The sequence below is a fragment of the Thunnus albacares genome, chromosome 17, assembly GCF_914725855.1.
Source record: "Thunnus albacares chromosome 17, fThuAlb1.1, whole genome shotgun sequence".
In the NCBI taxonomy this organism is placed as follows: domain Eukaryota; kingdom Metazoa; phylum Chordata; class Actinopteri; order Scombriformes; family Scombridae; genus Thunnus; species Thunnus albacares.
In genome coordinates this window covers 21,140,881-21,163,601 of record NC_058122.1, presented here as the reverse complement: position 1 = coordinate 21,163,601, position 22,721 = coordinate 21,140,881, and the positions used below count along the sequence as shown (strand labels likewise).

General features: G+C 44.0%; 2 protein-coding genes across 2 annotated transcripts in view; one reads left to right on the top strand and one right to left on the bottom strand.

Annotated features, from left to right (window-relative positions):
- Positions 1 to 14,634, top strand: part of plekhh3 (pleckstrin homology, MyTH4 and FERM domain containing H3) — a 32,972-nt gene extending 18,338 nt beyond the window's left edge. The window contains exons 4-13 of the mRNA XM_044330138.1: positions 1,057 to 1,239; positions 2,554 to 2,711; positions 4,855 to 4,978; positions 5,571 to 5,868; positions 8,071 to 8,278; positions 8,472 to 8,599; positions 9,208 to 9,328; positions 9,769 to 10,257; positions 10,407 to 10,598; positions 11,882 to 14,634. Coding sequence (XP_044186073.1) covers positions 1,057 to 1,239; positions 2,554 to 2,711; positions 4,855 to 4,978; positions 5,571 to 5,868; positions 8,071 to 8,278; positions 8,472 to 8,599; positions 9,208 to 9,328; positions 9,769 to 10,257; positions 10,407 to 10,598; positions 11,882 to 12,052 — 2,072 coding nt within the window. The 3' untranslated portion in view covers positions 12,053 to 14,634. The remainder of the gene's footprint in view (positions 1 to 1,056; positions 1,240 to 2,553; positions 2,712 to 4,854; positions 4,979 to 5,570; positions 5,869 to 8,070; positions 8,279 to 8,471; positions 8,600 to 9,207; positions 9,329 to 9,768; positions 10,258 to 10,406; positions 10,599 to 11,881) is intronic.
- Positions 14,635 to 14,743: 109 nt separating this feature from the next.
- On the bottom strand, positions 14,744 to 21,784 carry tubg1 (tubulin, gamma 1). The gene is made up of 11 exons (XM_044330141.1): positions 21,575 to 21,784; positions 21,072 to 21,184; positions 20,639 to 20,806; positions 20,483 to 20,551; positions 19,206 to 19,285; positions 18,945 to 19,071; positions 17,642 to 17,728; positions 17,115 to 17,264; positions 16,821 to 16,973; positions 16,540 to 16,701; positions 14,744 to 16,001 (listed from the first exon to the last, which is right to left on the bottom strand). The coding sequence occupies exons 1-11, from the start codon at positions 21,621 to 21,623 to the stop codon at positions 15,804 to 15,806; spliced, it is 1,356 nt and encodes a 451-aa protein (XP_044186076.1). The 5' UTR covers positions 21,624 to 21,784; the 3' UTR covers positions 14,744 to 15,803.
- Between the last annotated feature and the right edge of the window lie 937 nt (positions 21,785 to 22,721).

Below are 22,721 nucleotides of genomic sequence, written 5' to 3'. Positions count from 1 at the left end.
GGCACACTGCCAGTATGTAGCAGTGCCCTGCCCCCACAGATAGTCCCACCCAGCCTAACATCCAGGTGGCCCGCTACAATCCTTCGCCAGCCTCTCAGTCAGCCCTCTGGATGAACTCTGACCCCCCTACCAGGACTCTTCAATCTCCAGGCAGCATCTAGACAGAGCCCTGCCAAGCTAGTTTATTTATCTACTCAGAGATTATATATTTATTAGAAACAATTTGCACACATACCTTCACTGCTGTTTGGGAACAGTGGATCTGGGCTATTGCAGCCTTTTCAAAACCCTCAGGACTTTGGGAACGCAACAATCTTGCATTGTAGAGCCAGACCTGGCAAGACCAACGTGCATGCCTATGAGCTGGCTGAAAGCATGTCTGCTTTACTGTCTCTCTCTCTGTCACACTGTTCCAGTACCTCTCTTTCCCTCTCTTTCTCTCTCTCCTTTTCTCTTTTTCTCACTCTGTCAACCCCCAAAGTGGTAATTATGTAGGCTGCATGCAGGCTTTAATGCCTATGCCATTAGCTGGCTGTATTTTTATCCCCTAGCATTTACCCCAACAAGGCAGTCACATACAGACTGCTACAAACTTTATGGACAATTACATGCCTTGGGGATTATTCTTAGTGAAGACATGGTGCACAGCGCTGATTTTGTAGCTCCATGACTAGCCTACCTACCGCCCAGACCTTTCAAGGGCAGGGCTTTGATTAGTCTTGGTCTGATGGCACAATACAAGGAGTGCCAGAAAGTATTGTAAAAGCATTTTCGTGATTAACATACCCCAAGGTGATACTCAGGCCATCTGATTCTCTAAACATGTTGCAATAAATGTTGTAAATTGCACTAACCTTGGCTTCCTTTGTTAAGTAATAAAAAGGTTGTGTAGAAAACCATGTCTACATTTCTTAAAATAATAATAATTTTGATATTGGCACAGAAACTGCAATCCACACTAGTATAGAAAACTTTCACTACATAGCCCTTGTAATGTACGGGGCTAATCCTGGCATTTATTTGTCTTATGATGCATGTTTCTGTATCTTATTAAAGGATGGCTGTTGCGGGAGGTGCGAGGCAACTGGATCAAGCAGCGGCGGTACTGGTTTGTGCTGAGCCAAGACTCCCTCGACTACTACAGCGGACCAGAGAAAGGAGCCCGCAGACTGGGCACGCTGGTCCTCACCAACCTCTGCTCTGTCATCTGGCCAGACAAGCAGACCTACAAGGAGACGGGTGAGCGACACAGTCGTATAAGCATACACAGATGGGCTGATGCATAGCTGACTCAACCCCATTTATATTTGCCGGTAATCCCTCTGGAGTCCGGTAAGACATGTGTTAATTCCCTATGTGGTGTAGTGATTGGACATTTTCAAAAATTCCTAGGAAGTCGCTTTGGGTTTTTTGATAGGTACGTGACCTCTTGTGGTCCTCTTTTCCTTCCCATGAGCACTGTAATTCTGAGTAAGTTTGGGAAGCCCCAGCAGTGTTTCATCCATAACGTTACTCAAGGTTGGTCTAGAAGCGTAACATCTGAGTAATCAGTGGGGACAACCCCCTTCCCTTTCTGGGATGAAAGAAACCAAAGACCTAGAGAATAAAGAAGAAAGAGGAAAGTCCGCTGTATGGGAAGAGACACAGGGATGACTTGTCCTTTTTGAGTCTCTGTATTACTCAAACATGTCGACATCTGTCTACATCAGTCTGCCTGTCGATCAATGGAAGGGATTATGTCTTGCTAACTTCACCAAACCACTTAAAATGTCGCAACTGTTGTATAAACCCAAACTCAAACATAGCTCTTATTAACTCAATATGCCAGGGGACTTTTTTGGTCAGAAGTACACTTTCAACAGTGGCTTTGTCACAAGACCGTTTCACTACTGTATATCTTTGTGTTCCTCCTAAGGCACTGAGAAATTTGTCACATAAGAGTTGTATGAAATATTTACTTCCTCTGTGTGTGTTTACTGGTTGTTATCATGAAATACTAGTTCCCATTAAGGGTTCCATCTTTTGCATCATTGCCCCTTTATGGTCAAGCTAATATCAAGGCACCAAACTGGTTCAAAGTAGGAAATGTTGTAAAACCTCTTTATTTTGGGTTTGTACTTCACCAAGAACCCAACAAAGAAGGATATGGTGCCAAGTCACGTAACAGGAAAGCCTGATAACAGCCGTGGGGCTGCAGATCAGGCCAGGCTGCCTGGGGTATGTCTAATACTTCCTCTGCACAAGGAGGAAGCACGCCTTTTTTCACTTTTATTGCAGGTTGTCCAAGAGGAGACTTACTGAGGGGTTTAACACTTGTGTCCTAACTCATCTGTAGAATAACTGTTCTTGTTTGGTTTTGGCGTGGTCTGAGGTTCCTCTCAGGCTGACCTTTGATCCTCAGTGAAACCGAGAGCGGAAGTAAGGGAGTGGGAGTCACGCCAGATATGCAGGGGGTGTCCCGTGCAGAGAACATTTCACTCTCAGAGTAGGTGCAGCAATGCCGTTTATTACATGTGTCAATCATATAATATGTTGTTTGTGTGTTTCTTTCAGGCTACTGGAGCATTACAGTATACGGGCGGAAACACTGCTACAGGCTGTACACCAAGCACTTCAACGAGGCTGTGCACTGGGCATGTGCCATCCAGAAAATCATTGATACCAAAGCACCCGTGGAAACACCAACGCAGCTCCTGATCCGAGACATCGAGGTGGGCCATACAGCACACACACACACACACACACACACAAATACATATACACATGGTTGCTGCCAAACTACCTGTGATAAGAGCCACCAAACACAAACGGCTGCCGGGCTACACATTATTCCCCCCTGCTCTGTTACTATGGAAACCACACGGCCACATTGGGCCAGGAGTCCAAAGTTTCCTCTGCTTGCCTTTCTCTTTTGAATGACCTCATCTTATTCCACCACACTGGGACAGGACATTCCCTATAATAACAGAGTCAAAGTACCAAACCTGAAGCAGAAAGGTCATTTCAAGATAAAGGTATTTCCAGTCATTTGGATTCGTGTGATTTTTAAAGGATGCTTTTTGCTCAACCCTCTCACGTGGACGGAGAGTGAAGTGTATTTTTATAAGGGGCAGCCATATTTTTAGACCAGGGGTTGCTAGAGAACACAGCATGCAGGAATCTCATTGAGCAGACAGATGACTTGTCTTGCATCAGTCTGCGCCTGCAGTGAAGAGAGGAGCAGTTTTGGCAGAGGAGGTGGAAGAGGGCTTGGCGTGAAGCAGCAGGGCCAGATAAGCAGTCCTTTGCCTGGCCTCCTGTCTCCGTAATCTCCCAACTCAAGTCTCTAATCTCAAAGAAAGTGGTTAATCTGCTTGCCTCCGTCTGCCCCTGTCTGCTTCACCAAGAGGGGCCGAGCTTATATTTTGGAGGAACAGAAGGGGCCTGCTTTTAAAGTGCTGTTCATTCATTGTTTTGGTCTTTCCCCTTGAAAATTCTTCTAAAGTCTAAAAAACAGTCTCCCTCAGTCTGTTGCTTTCTCTCTTTCTCTCACCTTTACACACAGGCACGCTTTCTCAAATAGGCGAGGCATTTTCCCCTCTCGAGTGTGAGATTAGGACCGCTGCTGCAAAAATCAAGGAGAGAATGAACAGAGGAGGCTTTGTGTGAACAGGACTGATCGCTTATCTTTGAAGCATAGATTCATGTCCCAGCCACAGACACAAAGGAGAGCAACGATTGCAGTTTTAGCCTTGGACCTACAGCCAGAGGCCATGTGTGAAAGAGAGAAAAATGGAGAGAGGATCTGAAGAATAGATTAGATGGTTAAACTGCTCTATTTAAAATCTCACACGTTACAATTATAAGATAATTCCACTTTATTACAACTTGTTCCAGGCCATCCTTCTGATCTGTAGTAATAACACTCTACTTACCCAAGTCACTTGCAGTTTATTACAGCTTCTGTCAGGCCATCCCTCTGATCTGTAGTAATAACATTGTACTTACCTAAGTTAATTGCTGCAATGCAGCAGCATTGCTAAAAAGATATCTGATTTGGCAAGAAACGTGCAGTCAGGCCTCTGACTCTTGCTATTACTTCAGTGAGCACAACGTTATTCATTATTGTAAGGATGGACAAAACTATGAAAACAATACCAGAGTTGTAAAACCTGGAATGGTTCGAGAATGCATATGGCAGGAGAAGACCAAAGGGAATGAGAGACAGTCTATGGGCCTAATCATGTATGTGCAGCGTATGAATATCATCTGGGATGTTGTGGTGCTGTATCTCGCTGCACGTGGCCCACAGAGCATCTCATTCCCACAGTTCAAACAGACAAACCTGTCACCAGTGTGCACCAAACACTTCGGAAGAATGTGTCAACTTTGCCCCACTAAGGAGGGGGAAAGCAGGCTTGTCTTGTAGCCAGAGAGAAAGGGTGGCGGGTTTGGGGTGGGGGGGGGGGGTTTGCAGAGGCAGGAGAGAGCCAGAGCAGTGGCAACGTTACTAATGAGCAACAGGTGCTGGAGGGCAGTAGCATGGAAGCCATCTGTACCGCTGTAAGGCATCTATCCACATGGGCAGCAAAAGACACAAACACACGCACACTAAACTCATTGACACCAGCGGATAAAATATAATGTGTCAGTCATGCTGGTGTGCTTTGCTGGGTCATCACTTGACCTTCCTGCTGCTTTGAAAGTTGCCAGAGCTGAATTGTGACCCTGGTCAAATCGACCCCGGTCACCCCTGACAGACAAACACATTCTCAATCACCCCGCTCACTGACTCGCTTCCAGCTTGGCTTCAAGCATATTGAAGGAATATGAAAGTTTATTGACTTTTTTTTTTTTTTTCGTCGTGTCCCTCAGGAGAATAAGTTCAACCCAGAGGTAGTGGAGCACATCTACCAGCACAACCCAATCCTGAAGTACACCCAGGGTCCTCTGTACGCTCCCCTGCTGCCCTTCCCCTACGGCAGCCTGGAGCACACATGTAAGTGCTTAAGATGTACATGGCATACATTATCATATCAACTATGTGTGGAGTTGCAGGTAAAAATGATAACTAACACTACAAAGTGCTTGAAAATTTTGGATCCCAGTGTTGATTGGCTAAGTCTTCATTCAAGCTGTTTTGAAATATATAAAATGCACTTCTTGACCATATAAACAGTTGTTTATGCTATCTATAAGAAACTGACCACTCACGCCTGTATCTCTGTGGAGTTAGTAACCATTTTCTGCAACTAGGACTTATTGCAAAGTGGAAAAAAGTAGCGTAATCTTCATTACTCTGCTGTTTGAATAGAGAGCAGTGTGAAACACAATGCAATACATGTTGCTATAACAATCTTGCAAAAGAAAAAAATAACAATTGACAGTAAAAGCATTATAAAAAAAAAAACCTTAAATGAAGCAAGTCTGCTGACTAGATGCTGATGTAAAATATTGTTGTATTGCAACATGAAGTTTTGCTGCAACTCTGTGATGTTTACATGACATAATTTTAGCATCATACTGATCCGGGAGAGGTTAAGAAAAATAACATAACACAATATTGCACTGTTCCTCTTCCTTCTACCCAGACCACAGCGGCAAAGGCTATGGCTCGGTGCGTGAGGAGGCCGTGAAGCTCTTCAACTGCCTGCAGCAGCTAGAGTCGGCACGGGATCCAGTTCCCATCATCCAGGGCGTGCTGCAGACCTGCCTGGACCTGCGGCCCCTCCGCGACGAGGTGTACTGCCAGCTAGTGAAGCAGACCAGCTACACGCCTGCCCCGTACACTGCTGCACACCTCCGCTACTGGCAGCTTCTCACATGTATGAGCTGCACCTTCCTGCCTGGGCCTACCGTGCTCAAGTATCTGCGATTCCACCTCAAGAGGTGAGATTCACACACAGGATACCTAGGGCAAAATCGAAAAATCCACTTAGAAGTAAGGTACTATGATTGTATTGCAGTTGCGGTATGTAATTAAAATGATTCATCTCACATGAATATACTACCTCATTGCAATATATTTTTCTGCATAGTATGGAAAATCAGACACCAGACCTCAGGTGTATGACCTGTCAGCTGACATGAAGTCTACTTTCATGTATGAAGCTTGTAGTTTTTGCTTTTACAATATAATAGTAATGCAGCATGTGCTACATTCAAGTTGTATTAATACATGTTTCACTTAGCACAAATAAACCCTCCTGACTTTTCACGTCACATCATCTCCTACTTGTAATTACAAGGAAAATACATGGATTTTTCTTGTTTTTGCTGGCTCTGATTTCTCACTGGGAAACATGACTTGTGGAAGACAGGTGGAAAACCCTGCAGTGAATGTTGACAGTTAAAGGTAATAGAAACTGTAACGGTAATACAATCAACTCTCTCCCTGACGTAATATCACAGTGTTTATTTTAAATTTGTGAAATCAGTTTTACGTGAACACAAGTTGTAGCAACAAGACGCCATCCTGGTCTGATATGAATGGGATATCAGACAAGTATTCAGTTGCTGGTGATGGGGGAGAGTGGGGTGGGGTGGGGTGGGGTGGGGGTGGGAACAGAATGAATACTTGGAGATGAAGGTGATCCAGTGTAGTAGTAGCAGGGAAAACCTGGGGTCTAGACAGAGGACAAAAAGCAGGCGCCAGCATCCCTAAGTTTAGATATAGTAGCGTGATATGCCTTCACATTGTTAGCGTGTTCCCCCAGACAGATCCAGTGTTTTAGGGCTGGATTTGCAGGTCTGAATTAGCCCCTCTGTCAAGCATGCTAATCTAAGTTATTAGCGGTGCTAATCTCTTGCTCTAGATTTTCTGTTTTACGCCATGCCATCAAACCACTACAGTTTTCTATCTATACATATGTCTGTACTGGGAATCGCCCTCTAGCTAATGGAACAGTTGCATGCAATGGCAATTCATAATGCTGGGGGAACTCACTGCCTGTGTGTTTTGATACTTCTTGCCATCGCTCTCACGCACTCTCTCACTCTGTGGATCAGTGCTGAGGCTGCAGCTGGGCAGAGCTAAGACTGGAGCTGGGCAGTGGGCCCAGAAACCCTCCTCCACTCCCCCAGTGCCCTGAGAAACCCCCAGGGAATGTCTGCTGTCAGGGAGAATAGGCCAGAAGAAAGACAGCAGAAGAGGAGGGGGGTGGTGGGGGGGGGTGGGGGGGCAAGAAAGGAGGAAAGAGCAGAGAGGGGTGAAAAGAGAAGAGTATAGGAGGGATCACACAGACTCAGTGGAACATTCCTAATTATGTTTCTGCAGGACAAATCCCACCCTGTGGCCATATAGTTATGAGAGAGCGAGACATCGGAGGGAATGAGAGGGCCTCTCTCTGTCTGGCAGAATGTTTGAGGCCCTCTTGTTCGCCTCCCTCTGTCCTCCTGTTTTGTGTATTTTGGGACGAACATCACAGTATAATTGTTTCCTTCCTATTTTTCCCTCTGTGTTTACACAAGGCTGAGCTCATAACTCCATCGGGTTATATTTCACACCTTTCACACTCCACAAAGTGTGTAAGGATTTCAGCGTGTTGCCCGCTTGCCTTTGTGTCCCCTCATTTAAAACATCATCACACGCACACACACGTGCACGCACACGCTCACCTACTGCTCCCGGACGCTCCACTGGGAGGAAGTGGCAGGTCACTCTGGTTCACAGGAGCGGAAACACCTTTTCCTGTTTCGTGTGCTACCCAAAGTCAAACATGTTTTCTTTGCCGTTTTCCTTTTCTTTGAAGGATTGAGGGATGTTGAGCCTTTTAAGTCCCTAAGAGCTAAAGTGAGAACATTTGTCATTCTTCGCCTCATTGACTTTCTAGCATTGCCAACCCAAAGAAAATAAAGAACTCACTTGAATCAGAAGGATGACGCAAAGTCCATAATCATGGCATAACACCTTACAGACTTTGAGTCACTGTTAACATCACGATCATTAACAAGTTCACCCTTTTATGTATTGAGCTCTTTAATTTTGCTGGAAAATATGTAGCAAATCTGAATGTGCTTGCACACGCGCACGCACGCACACACACACACACACTCTTAATACTTATCCACCCCTTTCACTTTTCCTTGCAGGATCCAGAGCCAGAGTCCCGAGTCTGAGATGGATAACTATGCATCATTCATCAGCGAGGCTCTGGAGAAGACCAAGTGTCGGGAGTGTGTGCCATCCTGGGAGGAGATCCAGATGCTTATGAGCAGGCAGGAGATGTTGTGCACTGTGCACTATCCTGGCCCCGGATCCTGCCAGCTCTACATCAGCTCACACACTACAGCCAATGAGGTTTGGGCAGTCTGTCAACTTCTCACATGCTCCTGTTCCAAATTTCTTAGTCTGTCTAGAGTCTAGTCATACTGCTAAGCCATGATAATCACAGAAAATGCATTTCTGCCCTTTCTGTTTTTCACTCTTAATGTCTAACCATCTGTGTGTCCACCTGTCTTTTCAACCAACTTCCCCCCCTGTCGTTCAACAGGTGGTGCGAAGGATGCAGGAGAAGCTCGGCCTGCAAGAGAGCAAAAACACATTTGCACTGTACGAGCAGAACGCACTGTGGGAGCAGCCGGTCGCAGGGAGCGCTCTGATCGCAGACATCCTGACCAGGTTCGAAAAGTAAACGTCAGTCATCATCCTGTAAAACAGGCAGACGCCGCAAGGAAGTCAGACACAATAAAACCGAGTCTGAGTCAGCCAGGAGTCTGAGCTATTTGTCACTCATTAGAAGAATGTGAAACAGAGCGGTGGATTGTGTATTTATCTTCAGTTGTCCAATTCCCATGCTGAACATTATCCAGTATCCTTGATAACTGGTGACCTTGTCTGGTCTTATTGGTCAAACATGACACCCTGTTGGGAAACTGGACTTGTATCACTATGTCTGTCTGGATAGCCAAGGTGAAGCTGATGTCATTTGGTAGTACAAGGCAAAGTCTCAAATGAAACGATAAGGCATCCAGCTGGAATAAAAGGGATCTGTGTTTTTTTTTTTTTTTTTTTTTAGTAGGCGATAGTGTCTGTATCCTCACAGTGTTGAGTGACAGAGTAAACATGAAGATCAGCAAACCACAGAGTTACTAAACAACAATATTGGGGAGGCGGTATCTTGTAACATATTAACATCTAGGCGTAAGATTCTTGGTATACCATTAGTATATTAATATATTTGTTTTCTGTCCCAGCTTTCTAACCCTCTCTGTCCCTCTTCTGTTCAGCTTCTCCACCAAAGAGTCAGAGTCTAAATCCCAATGGAAACTGTGTTTCAAGCTCTACTGCCTGTTGGATGCTGACAGCATATCAGTGGACAGCATTGAATATCTTTTCCTCTTTGAGCAGGTAATGGAGCAGAACACAACTCCACAAAGGGCAGAGTTCTCCTTTGAGAATATCTTTGTTATGAGTGACCAATTCAGTGCTGATAATGAAATATAATTTATTGTCCTGCAGTGAGTCATTCCTCGTATTTCATTAGATTATTCTGTTTTTATTTAACTATCATTAATGTCTCACAGGCTGTGATTTCAATAAAATACAGTGCATAAAAAGCATGACCAAGAACACTGGCTTCGGTGCAGAGGGGGCAAAAGGCAGCCAACACTGGCTTCATTAGAACATTTTTCCTGAGGACTCCCATAAAAGAGTTATGGGACAAAATAAAACAGGGTGGGGTTGGGAGGATTGATGGCAGGACTGAGGCCATTACTGACAAACTGTACCTTCTTTTCATCCTGCTCTGTCTCTCCTTACCTGTTTGTCCTTGTCCTTTTGTGCTGCAGTGCCATGAGATGGTGGTGCGTGGCCAGCTTCCAGCCTGTGAAGAGGATCTCCAGGCCTTGGCTTCTCTGAGGCTTCAGTGTCTAATGGGTGACTTCAGCACACACGCACCCTGCCCGCCTCTGGATGAGCTTTTTCCGAGTCACATGCTTGAAGCTCGGGTCCTCATGTCCCTTTCCGCTCCCCAAGCCCTGCCTCCCTGCCAGGTAGCAGCTCAGGGCTGCCCCACGACGCAGCGCTTCCCGACGGGCCTCCTGGCGGGGACGCTGTGGAGCCACACAGCTACAGCAGCGCACAAGCAAAAGGTGGAGCAAGATTTGCGCCTGCGGAGCCGGCTGAAGGAGGAGGCAGCAGCTGTTATGGGATCCATCTTGGAGCGTTGGAAAGGTCTGGCTGGCTATAGCCACAGGGACAGTATGGCCGCCTACCTCACAATCGCACGCCAGTGGTCAGGATTTGGATGCACTCTTTATGAAGTGGACTTTTATATTGTGAGTATTGTGATGTCATGCTTTAGTAGCATTGTAGGATTTAAAAAAACAACAAAAAATTGGGCTCCATTAGTGTATTGGTCTTTTTAAGAGTCACTCGGACTCGAAGAAAACTGTTTTGACATCTGCTTACCTCTTCCTCCCTCCAGAGTTCGACGGGGAGTTTTTCCCAGAAGCTGTGGCTGGGTGTAGCTGCTACATCCGTTTCTTTGTATCGGCAGGGAGAGGCAGAGGCCCTGGAGTCCTTCCCCTATGGCCAGATCTGCTCTTACGGTGTATCTGACAGCAACACCTTCAAGATCACAGCTGGGGATCGGGATCTGCTGTTTGAAACCACCAAGGTATTTTTGGTTCACATCCCAAGTCACCATATACAAACTGAGGCTTAAAGAAAGAAAAATCTCTTTTTAATTGGAGCTGTCTGCACCGAGCTCACACACAATCTATCTCTACTGTAGTCAGGATTCAGTTTGCATACAGTGGCCTTATCACCATGCAGTGTTCTGTACAGTATGTGAAAGAAGCACGCTGTCTGCTCATGACACCCCCCCCCCCACCCCAACCCCCCCCAACCCCCACCCCCACACACACACACCACCACCACCTCTCTGACCCACTTTAAAAACACTCATTAATTTGGTCTAAATAGAGAGCACACAACCTGCCCCTGCCCTCCAACCGACGCTAACCACCAAAAGTCTAACTTCCTGGCATTAAATGGCAACTGGGGGTGAGTTTTATTGCAGTGGTTAGATTAAAATATTAGGCAAAACATTTCTCAGAAACATGGATGTTCTTCCAAACAGACTTTTTTTTTTTTTTCAAGTCGAGAACAAATCTTGCCTTTCACTGGGCAGATTTGCTTGCATCTTCCCACACGGAAACAAAAAATCCTTCTGTGATCTCTCATGGGGCACAAAAGTGGCATTTATTTATTTATTGGAGGCACAGGCAAATTGAAGGACAACTTACAGTAGAAAGCCTCCTACTTTTATGAACTTAAGGCCTCGTTTTGCTCTGACATGAATGTGCATGAGTTTTGAGCTGGCTACTGGGCAGGGGAAAAAGAGAAAGTGGATTTGCAGGGGGTGATTATGGTTAGGACCGGAGGTAAGGGTGAGGGCAAGATTAGCTGCTGATTCAAGGGTAACAGTTAAAGTTGAGGAGTAGGTGAAGGTTGAAGCTCAAAGACTGTTTTAGTCAGTTTGGGCAAGCATTAGCAGCACTAGAGTAAGGGTAATGGTCACGGTGGCTTGTGGTGGTTTGGTGGTCATGTCCACCAAGGTCAGGGTAACGGAGAGACAGATGAACAAATGAACTCCTCAGCAGCGCCCTCCCTTTTTTTTTTTTTTCTGCAACAGCTGCTGAACAAAATATGTCAAAGTGATGAAATATCCACACACATGTAAGACCGCTTTTTATGATCGAGGGGTGTGTTTGTCCTCCAGAAATCTGCCAAACAACATCATCCTCGTCTTCTGGAGGATCCAGTTTTTCTAGAAGCCGGATGACATCATTGCTCTCCACCCTCCTGTGACAGTGCCAGACAGACACTGAGACTGCCACCAATCTGACCTCTCTCTCTCTCGTTCTCTCTGCTTCTCTCTCTCTCTCTCTGTCACAGCTGACTGAGATCATGCAGCTGATGAATGCGTATTTCAGTGCCATCCGTCGCCAGCGAGGGAAAGGGGAAGATGTGGACATCACCATCGCAGAGACCACAGAGGTGGGCTTCCATCACCTGGCTTCGACACCTACGCACGCCCTCCTGGAGCTGCCGTCGCACCCTGTTTGAGAGGGACCCATACCCGGAGACACCCCCAAAACCCCCCCACCGTCCTCCTCCACGTGGCCCCTATGAGGCCCAGCCCCAGCCCTCAGGACCCCGCGCCTCCTCCGCTGGGAACGGCACGGCAGCCAAAACAAAGAGAGGGCTGTTTTCGCTCCCCGTCCGTGAAAATAAACCGTCAGTGAGCTTTACAGCTGAAGGAGCTAGCCGACACGGAGGGGAGGAGGGGACGGGAAGGCAAGGGGTTCTGTTTTGCAAGTGAGGCCAGAAACCCACAGAAACCAATGCGGTTGCTGATGAGGTGTCACACACCCCCCACCCCATCCTGTCACGCAACCACCTCTGTTACTCTACATGGCAACACACGCTACCCCAACCTCACCCCCCAACTCCCACCCCCCCCCCCTCCACCCCCCCACACCCCCTTGACAATGTGAGACGTTGGTGTGAGCCTTGCTACATCAGGGAGAGATAGCATCATAAGAGTTAGGACTTATGGCAACAGTAAGCTGTGGTACTCCCCTCATGAAGGTATGGCTTAGAGTGAAAACACTACTCTCTCTCTCTTTCTCTCTCTCTCTCTCTCTCTCTCGAAGTGTGCCATATTTGTATTGCCTTTCCTAGAAGGCAATCGTCCCTCATGCACTGCTGGAATAGTGTTGAGAACATTCAGCAACACACACACACACACACACATACACACACACCCTCCCCTGTCTTTGGCTCTCTCTTTCTCTCTCTCTCTCACACACACACACACACACACACACACACACACACACATATACACACTTGCTCTCTCATGCACCCTTATGCTGACTTGTTCATCAGAGACGGTCAGTTTTCATAAGGTCCCAGCCAGGCTTGCATTACCTGGAACTGTTGATGCAGTGAGCCATGTGAACTTGGAACTGGAAACAGATGTTGCACTCTGTAGCTAAGTCACTTTGGCTGCCATGGCCATATAGACTCTTACCGATGGGATTATCAGTTTTGTGTGCGTGTATGTGTGTGTGTGTGTGTGTGCGTGTATGTGTCTATTTGATTAAGAAAACAATTTCCTGGATGGGACTTAATTGTGTTTCACAGAAACCAAAGGATTTAGGGGCTGTTTCTACATTGTTTCCACCAAAATGCTCTGATTTGTCCTTAGTTGTGCTGCTTGTCTTGGCCGTAATCCTCGACATGAAACTTGGTTAACACTTGACTGATTGGATAATTTTGCTTATTGTCAGTTACTTTCCTAATGCAGCTCGACTCTGCTGAAAATAACAGGTGCTTCTCTGTTTCTTATTGTTATTTTCATAATGTATATATTGAGTACACACACACACACACAAAAAAAACCCCCAGTCAGTGATCATTGAAGATATCACAATATTTGCCATGAAGTTCCCCATCTGTCCCCATCTGCTATTCAAACACACTTTTTTAATTAGGCCATGGATGCTTTTGTAGTACTATTTATGCAGACTGCGATTTTTTTTTTTTTTAATTTTTTTTTTTACTGTCCTTCATGTCTTAAATGCAGACCTATGTGTGTTTTCATTAGGTTTGCTTTAACTGATCAGAGCCATGATGATGTTTTTGGTTCTGTACCTTAAAGCATGTGTAAATCCTGTGTAGCTCCTTCTTTGTGTTCACCGTTTGAGTATTCTTGTGAAGCCAAAGTTTTGCCAAGTCATGGGTTTCAGCATGGACCAAAGATGTTTTTTTTTCTTTTAATAAGCTTTTATAACAAGAAATTATCCCAAAGCAGATAGATCCCCCCAATTTATATTTTCCTTTTTTTTTTTCATTTATTCATTTTTATTTAAACTTGAATATCAGACAAATATGAAGACATCCAGTTGTATACATTGTACACTTTTATTTAATTGTAGTAGATGACCATTTTAGGAATTTGAGACCATAGATAATTTTTACAGTCCTGTCTGCTACACAACCCCATGTGATAACCAGCCTCAAAACTCAAGACATAAATCCTCTCACCATGGAAGGCCTTGACGAGTCATTGCACAGTCAGCCCTTTGCTTTTTCTACTGCAGCTGCAGGCAGCTCTGAGCTACATGTATTAAAATAAAAATAAAATCAAATTGCGGATGTTTTTGCTTTGTATTAAGCTTGTTTGTATGCTGCATGGTACCTTTTTATGTAATGTGTGTATAGTTCATTGCACTATTGTTTGTTCTTAACTAACTTGGAAGTGCAATAAGACTATAAATACTGTATGTAATTAATAAAAACAGCACCATTTTACCATATTTAGTCTTTGGTACTATTGTCTAGCGTCAGCTCTCATTTCCCTTGTTTCATTTGCAGAGAATGTGCTTTCTTGTACCTCGACTAGTGAAGCAGTGCAAGACTATTGTTTTCAACCAGGCACATTTTTATAAAAGGCTCAAGTTTGGCGCCAGCAGCGGAGCTGAAAGCTACCTCCCCTGTAGCTTTTCTGCTTAAGAACAACAGTTGGTTGAGCAAGCGTTGCTAAGTGCTTTTACGTTCCCCTGTGGTAATGAGCCTTAACTGAGTTGGATGAACAGCTACTGACCACCAGTACACTACAGCTCCAGGTGAGGGGGCGGGGGGGGAACATGGCGTTTCATTATTTTACATACAGGTTTGAACAATTCTCTCCACATAAAATCTACCAAACATGCCTACAGATAAGAAATGTTTCAAATAGAAGATACAAAATAATAGAAAATTTGTTTATTCCTATTCGTCATTTCAAACAGGTCCAACAAACAAAGCAACATGAAACAGTATATTCATTTAGACGATAGAGAAGGCCAGTGAACCAGCTATTCTTTAAAGTATATTTACAGGCATAGAAATGAAGCGTTTAACGAGATCCATCCTTGTACAATGTCCATCTGTGCAAACTGTTACTTTCTCTGTTGTTTAAATGTCAATGCAGTTTATATGGCAGGTATTTAAACATCATTTTTGGCTTAAGCCAAGCTTCAACTTGACATTCTTGTTGGTCGTGTACAGTGGTAACAAATGAGCAATGTGTATCAGCAGCAGATAGACGGTACAAAGCACCATGTCAGAAATGTGTGGGATGCAAGAACCTGCATTAACCATCATGCAAATCATTCCATCTGTACTCCCATTATTTCAAGGCAATCATCCCCTAGACTGTGGACGTTTCACTGTAAATAAACTGCACGAAAACGAAAAACACTGTACTCAGTATAAAAAAAATAGACCAAAACAAGGCAACAAGTTGTCTTTCATTAATGAAAACTTTTTAAAATAGGCTTCAAGGGGAGGAAAGATTAGTTTAGGAGAAAGAATAAAGTAACTATTAACAGATATTTATAGATTTTTTTTAAGACATACTGAGGTTTTCTGCACAGACTTGCAGGGAAGAGGTGCTCTTACTTTCATTTCACTGGACTAGTACATAAAGGTTGCTTTATGTATACTGACTTTGACAATCTCAGAAAAAAAAGAACTTACTGTAACTTCACCCTTTTAATTTTTGGTTAATATAATGACAGTAGGTGTTAACACTCATCCCTCAGTCTCTTTTCCATTTTTAGACACAAACATACAATATGATTACATGCTATAACAAACCAAATCAATAAATATTTTTTTCCAGAGAAGCAGCTATAGCCAAATACCTGTCTATTTTGGGACACATATGTAGGAAAAAAATTAATGTGGAGAGTATTGAGTTAGAAAAAAACTAGCTAAGCATGGATGCTAACTGGGTTGTAGTTGAAATACAAGACAACAAGTCTGTTCACTGTTCTTGTGTGCCCCAGGAAATGTAGTCAGGCCGCGTGGCTGCGCTGTACTCGTCCACCAGCTGCTGGACCACCTCACGCGAGTTGTCCAGTTCATCAAAGTTGTCCTTGAATATGTCCTCTTTGCGGAACTGCTCCAGGAAGGCCTCCCTCTTACGCAGTTTGTCATACTGCCGGCATGTCCGCTCAAACAGCTGTGGGACAGTGACAGAAGTGACATCAAAACGAAAGCTAAAAGCTCTGAAAGTTCGAAAGTTTCAGGTTCCAATTCATGTTTCTCTAAAACTTTCTGTTTTGTTTTCAGTCATTAAATGTCAAGAGAGACGTAAATTCAATCCTATGATATCACTTCCTTGAATGACAGTAATTTCCCCTTATCTAGATTTACAGCCTAAAATAATTAGAGAAAAGTTTAAATTAGCCTCAATCATTTCAGATGAAGTTATTTCATGATATCACAGGACTACATTAGACCTCAACTTTACAGCTCATGTTTTGAACCACCAAAAGTTTTGATGTCTTGTTTGGCAGCATATTATAACAAAACTTATATTTCTGGGGATTTGCCCTGGAACTGCTGCAGTGGCGGCTTAACTTCAGTTTCAGGACAATGTGAATTCTCAAGTATTGACTCAGAACAAACACAGACACGTCTCTACTGTATAAATACACACTGAAGGAGAATGTAACTGAACAGGCTGAAGTCACAAAAATTCCAAGATGAGCACTTACAGAGGAGATGCTTGTGTGGTTGGCCATCATCAGGCCACTGACTCGGTGGGCCGAGGGCAGGTACGGGGACTTCCTGGACAAAGCCACCTGGATGCTGGCTGGACCCCAGGGAATAAAACTGGCAAGTTTACGCTCCCGGATCCTTTGGAGGCTTTTATGCACCTACAGTAGAGTCAGACATAGATTTGAATACTCTCTAAATATGTTAACACTGCTGCTTTAGGATAATTTACATTCTTAAGGATATGGTTTGACTCCACACACATGCTGTGTATTCGTACCTGTGTGGGGTCGACCTCTCCCTGGATGATGTTAAGGATGGCGATGTAGCAGTGGCTGGGCTGCCTCTCCCTTCCTGTGGACACCATCACATTCTTGGGTTGCAGAAGCCTCCTCATCACATCCAGCACTGTGGTTTTCCTCACACTAGCGACCTGCAACACAGTATGAGTTACTGATTCAAAAGCTGCTGCTGATCTCAACAATACTTCCCATTAAAATCCTCTGATAGCACATTAACGTGAAATGTTGAATGAAGAGTAAACAAACGCTCCACCGGTCTCAACACGACTCACCGACTGGTCAGTAGTGAGCGGTGTGTAGCCGGTCATTAGGAAGTGGAGGCGGGGAGTGGGGATGAGCGATGCAATCAGGCCGATAAGGTCGTTGTTCATGTAGCCTGGGTAGCGCAGGGTGGTTGTGCTTGCAGACATTATGGTGGAAACCTGCGTGCATGAAGGTTCAATTAGACACAGAGCTTTTAACAACTACCTGTCAAAAGCTTACAAATAACTTCAAGCTGAAATTCAAAATCTTTCAGTGTGGCTCCCGTCAAGCAGCCGACGCACCGTTTAGAGACCACAGCCATGTGCGACTCATTTCTAAGAGAGCTGAAATCCAGTCTGACGTGCAACTGACTTGCCAAACTAGTTTGTAAATCTTGTAATTTTTGTAGTGAGCGACAGCTGACAGGTCTCTAGTACAGTCTGTCTTGATATGCGCCTTTGTTCAAATACAGGTAGACTGAAAAATTAGAACCGTTTGAAAACCTGCTGACAAGCTGAAAACAGCTGTAGGGGGTGAAGTGACGTCTCGCACTCACCAGCTGATTGATCTGGGAGAACGAGGGGTTCTGGATATGCAGCCTGTCTGTGGCGATGCGATTTAGAGCCGTGTTATCCAACACCACCTGATACACACAACACACACACACAGACACAGACACAGAGACAGAGACACAGACAGAGACACAGACACAGAGACAGAGGGCAATTATTAGACAAATGAAAACAGGGCCAAGAGATTCCCTCCAGCACAACAACATGGTGAAAGTCAGTATACTGCTACGATATTAAAGAAAGATTGAGAGGGTATCAGTGTAATGACGCAGTCAAGGAACCTCTTTAAGAAGCAACACAGTGCGCTGTTGTTAGGAGACCTTAACATAAAAGGCACAGTGTACAGTTGCAACAGGGTGACCAATTCTTGAGCAGATTCTATTAGCTCTCTGGCTAATTTAATCAACATGAGGCCCTTATGCAAGACCTTGGAGGAAGTAGGTATTAGGGAGGAAACACCATTAGACTGTCAGAGCATCTCAGACTAATACAATCACCAATTTAAGACGGAGAATTTAATAAGTTTGATTTGTAATGACTCGATGCTGGCGCTGCAGTTTGCGTCTTTATTAGTCTGCTACACGAGCATAAAAAGAAGCTCTTCAATAAAATAATAACTGATGAAAGTGAAAACATTAGACTACAGCTGATTAACTGATTCACTACAGTTAACCAACAGTTAACTGTTGAAGACAAAAATGATTTATCACAACATATAGTACTGTGAACTGTACTGCAGTATCAGTTACATGACTTTGAATGACAAGTGGGAGGCCAAATTACCAAACCATGCAATTTCATGGATAAGTAACAATCTCTGTCTTCATATTAGTGATTTTAATTTGTTTTGAGGGGTGGAGTACCACTTTAATTGCTCAAAACATTAAACAAGCCTTGCTGAAACCAGTGCTGTATAGGTTTTTGCTAATAAAATAGTTTTTAAATAGCACTGCGATAAAATTGTGTAACAGGCCTGTGGAACTTAATCAAACTTTATTAATGTAAAAGTTTCATAAGTCTTTGATGTCTTAATACAGTTTGACGTGTGTACTAGCACGTACTTGCTACCCTTTGACCTCTGCCATTTACATCAGAACACATGAGACCAAATTTGTTTAACTGTCTGACATCACAGCATAATTTTATTGGCAATATGACTGACCGCTTTTGGTAAATAATTCACGTTTCCTGTCTCAGCTTATTGGGGTTATTTGGTGCCACTGAGCGTCATGAGGCAAAGAGAGCGATGGGATTAATCAACGTTTGTTCATGAGTGCTCTTGCTCACCACGCAGTCTGCATTCTGGGTCAGCCTCTTCAGTGTGAGCAGCGAGTTGTACGGCTGAACGACCACGTCGCTCATCTCATCCTGGTTTGGGAAAACAGAGTAAGTCTGCACCAGCTTCTTTGGGTACCTGGAGACCAGAAAAATACATAATGCACACACAAACCAGGTCGCAAGAGGAAATGTAAGTGACAATTTTGACTGCAGAGTCATCATTAAAACCTAAAAAAAAATATGTTTTTTTTTTTGTGTGTGTTTGCAGACCTGTCATTGAGTTTCTCCAGTAAATAAGATCCAAGCCCGGAGCCTGTCCCCCCAGCAATGGAATGACACAGGACAAACCCCTACAGAGACAAAGGGTTACTCATTACTTACAGTTCAAATTTACAGCCACAGAGCGTGCCACGTGTGTGTTAAGCTTACTGTAAACTCTACTGATGCAGAAAGCTGACCGTGTGTGGGTGAGCAAATGCCTCTCTTCCTAGGCAGTTATATAAAACCTCACAAATAGGCTCCCTCACCCCCCCCAAGACAGCCCTGTAATACCTGCCTTCCACACTCGCCCCGGCTATTATCACCAGACATTCTACACACCACACCCTGCCAACATACACACGACAGCTCGGCCCACCTTCCAATCCAATGCACACATGTGTGCACACACTAAATAATAATGTGGGGGTCATAATGTGAATGACTTACAGAAATTGCAGACCTTTGAGGGGAAATGTGAGTGTTATTTTATGAGTGGCTGGCAGCTAAAGAAAGTTCAACCCCCCCCCCCCCCCCCCCCCCCCCACACCCACCCAAAAAAAAGGGGGCTAAGAATAATAATGAAGCATGGCTGGGGCTTTGCTGGTTTTCAGATGACAGGCACTGGCACCATTTGAACATGTTGTTTCTATCAAGGCATTCATTTCCACAAGCATTCTACCACAACAAGCACAAGTGTAGAGCTGCAATGATCAGTCGATTATTTGATTAGTTGCCAACTATTAAAGTCACTGCCAATTAGTTTGATAACCAATTAATCGTTTTGAGAAAAGACTTCCAAATCCTCTGTTTCCAGCTTCTCAAATGTAAATATTTTCTGGTGAAACTTAATCAACAGATTGATCGATAATGAAAATAATAATTAGTTGCAGCCCTACACAAGAGTCTGCCTGAAAAGAGAAGTCATGTTTGTGTACAGTCAAGTATCAACTCATACTACTGAAATAAATGTATCACATTCACTAAGAACAACAAAGATTTTGATACTTTCCAGCATGCTTGAAGTTCAAGCTCCAAATGTTCTCTTTAAAAAGGCCTAATCCCCTATGGTTTGCGTGTGGAACGCTATGTGACCAAATCACGGAGTAACGTACAGAGTGCTGAGGTCACAGATGGGGTGAGAGAGTCAGTTGACTACATACTATGTAATATTTCTACACACAGATATATCACATTACTTTATAATCCGTTTTTAAAATTCCACTCTGCCACAGCTCCGATCGCTCACAGCCTCAGGCGCAGTCGGTATGTGATAAATGATAACTTGCCTCAAGACTGTCACTGCCATCTGCTTCTCGGTCAATGATGTCAAAGATGTCTTCTTGGATTTTTTTTCCCTGTGGGAAAAAAAAAAGTCAGGGCAACATGCAAATGCATTAAATGTTTATTTCTTTAATTAATGACAAAGTGTTTCCAGTGATCACCTGTGAATATCCACTCGCCCAGTTGTTCCCAGCCCCTCCGCCGTGCTCAGAGAGGTAGATGTTCTCAGGGTTGTACAGGTTTGCGTAAGGAGAGTTAAGGATGGAGTGGATCACCCTGGGCTCAAGATCCAGGAGAACTGCACGGGGGATGTAGTGTTCATCGTCAGCCTGTGAAGTTACATGAACAACCATGGGGGGTTAAGCTGGTGATGCTGCACAGTCTGTGTAGGTTGCTGTGGCCTTGCAGGAGTGCAGTTTACACTACAACCACTCCATCTAGTGAAATATAATGTTGTTGCACTTCAGCTGCACACAAGCACCACCTGACAAAGACTTGAACATACACTACAGTATATGTGGTGTATACAAAAAATATAGGTCTTTACGGCATGAAAGATAATGAAATGAAGCTGCAAATGCTTGTTCCAGTTACCTGATAGAAGAACACATCCTTTCTGTCGGTCCCTTCAGTTGCAAACTCCTCAACAATCCCTTCTGGGCTGATGCCATGCTCTGCACACAGCTGCTTCCAAAACTCAAACCCGACTGCACAACAAAGAGAAGCGCAGGGTAGCATAACGTTCACGTTGAGTCATATTCATCAGCAGTTTGTGACTTTACAGGTTTATTAGACAAACGTCAATTAGCATCACCTTCTGTGTTATCTGAATGACAATGCACAGGTAGCTAACGTTAACTTATATTAAATGACATTCGCTATATAGAGACCCCATTAGCAATGAGTAAAGTAGGTTATAACATACTGACGTTGTCATTGTTTATATTGTATTTATGTTTTGAATGTAGCTAGACTTGAAACTAGCTCTTAGCTAACGTTACATAGCAAGAAGCCTGACAGAGCATCTTAGCTAACTGAACTTAAATGTTGGACAATGCCTGTGAGCAAAATGAATTAACTACGTCTTTTACACGTACTTTGATTTCCACATTGTCCCAGCTGAAGCGTTATGATCTCCCGCGGCATGTTCAGTCTTCAGTTGCTCCTTATTTAGCTGTTTGCTAGCTAAATAATACGAGACAAACAGACTCCAAACCTCTTCACACTCCTTCCCGCTTGCCAAATTTTTGTTTCCTAGGATGGTGAAGTCATGACCCGCCCTACTCTGCCTCTGATTGGCTAGTACTCGTTGCCTTCGTTGCTTGGATTGGTTAGGTTTGGGCGTGAGGAGTGCAATTGGTTAGGATCAGGGTAAGAATATCAGGGTGAGCCAATCAGAGGCAGAGTAGGGCGGGCCATGACTTCGCCATCCTAGGAAAAAATATATGGGTTCCCGCTTGGTACTGATGTGACGCTGAAGGCAGACTTCTTCCTCTATTTATTGGCGGATTGTAAACCGTCAATAAAGCTGCACACCGCCCCCCACTGTGTCGGAGTGAGTAGAGTCAAAAAGCTAACTGACCATGTATACGCTCTTCTTATAATACATTCATGTTCAAACCATGCTAGTCGCTGGATGTATTGACGCTTCAATAAGTCAATATGGCCTCTTTGTATCTGGTTTGGGCTTAATCTCAAGTCGCAGCTGCCCAGTTTGAAACCTTTATTTTCAATAACTTCACCGGAAGTAATCCTATGCTAGTATTTTTTCTTTGACGCTCCTGAAATTGACGGTTGTCAAGTGTGAGTCATTCAGTGTCTCCCAGTGGACCCAGCGCGTAACTACAACTCTGTCTATTTTGGACGTTTTTCCTTGTCTTTTCTGGGGTTTCTTTTATAATTTAATTTTAATTATTATTTAGCAGTAGTAGTATATAGCAACAGTAGTATATACAAGTTTATATAGCGATAATGGTGAGAACCACAGAAACAAACAATATAAAATTTAAAAAAATCTCAGTACCGTTTCATGTTCTGTTCTGCTGATTTATCTCTCCGGCTGTGACAAGTTCTGATATATTTTTCTGCTTACATGGTGGCATCGGTTTTCCCCAAATAAATATTGATTTTATATGGGTCTGAAACAGTGTGTAGATTTGTTTTTTGTGATCATAATTCCGTTAATAATCAACTTCAACTGTATTATTGTGTTTGCTGTATATTACTGCAGTATTAATAGCCATG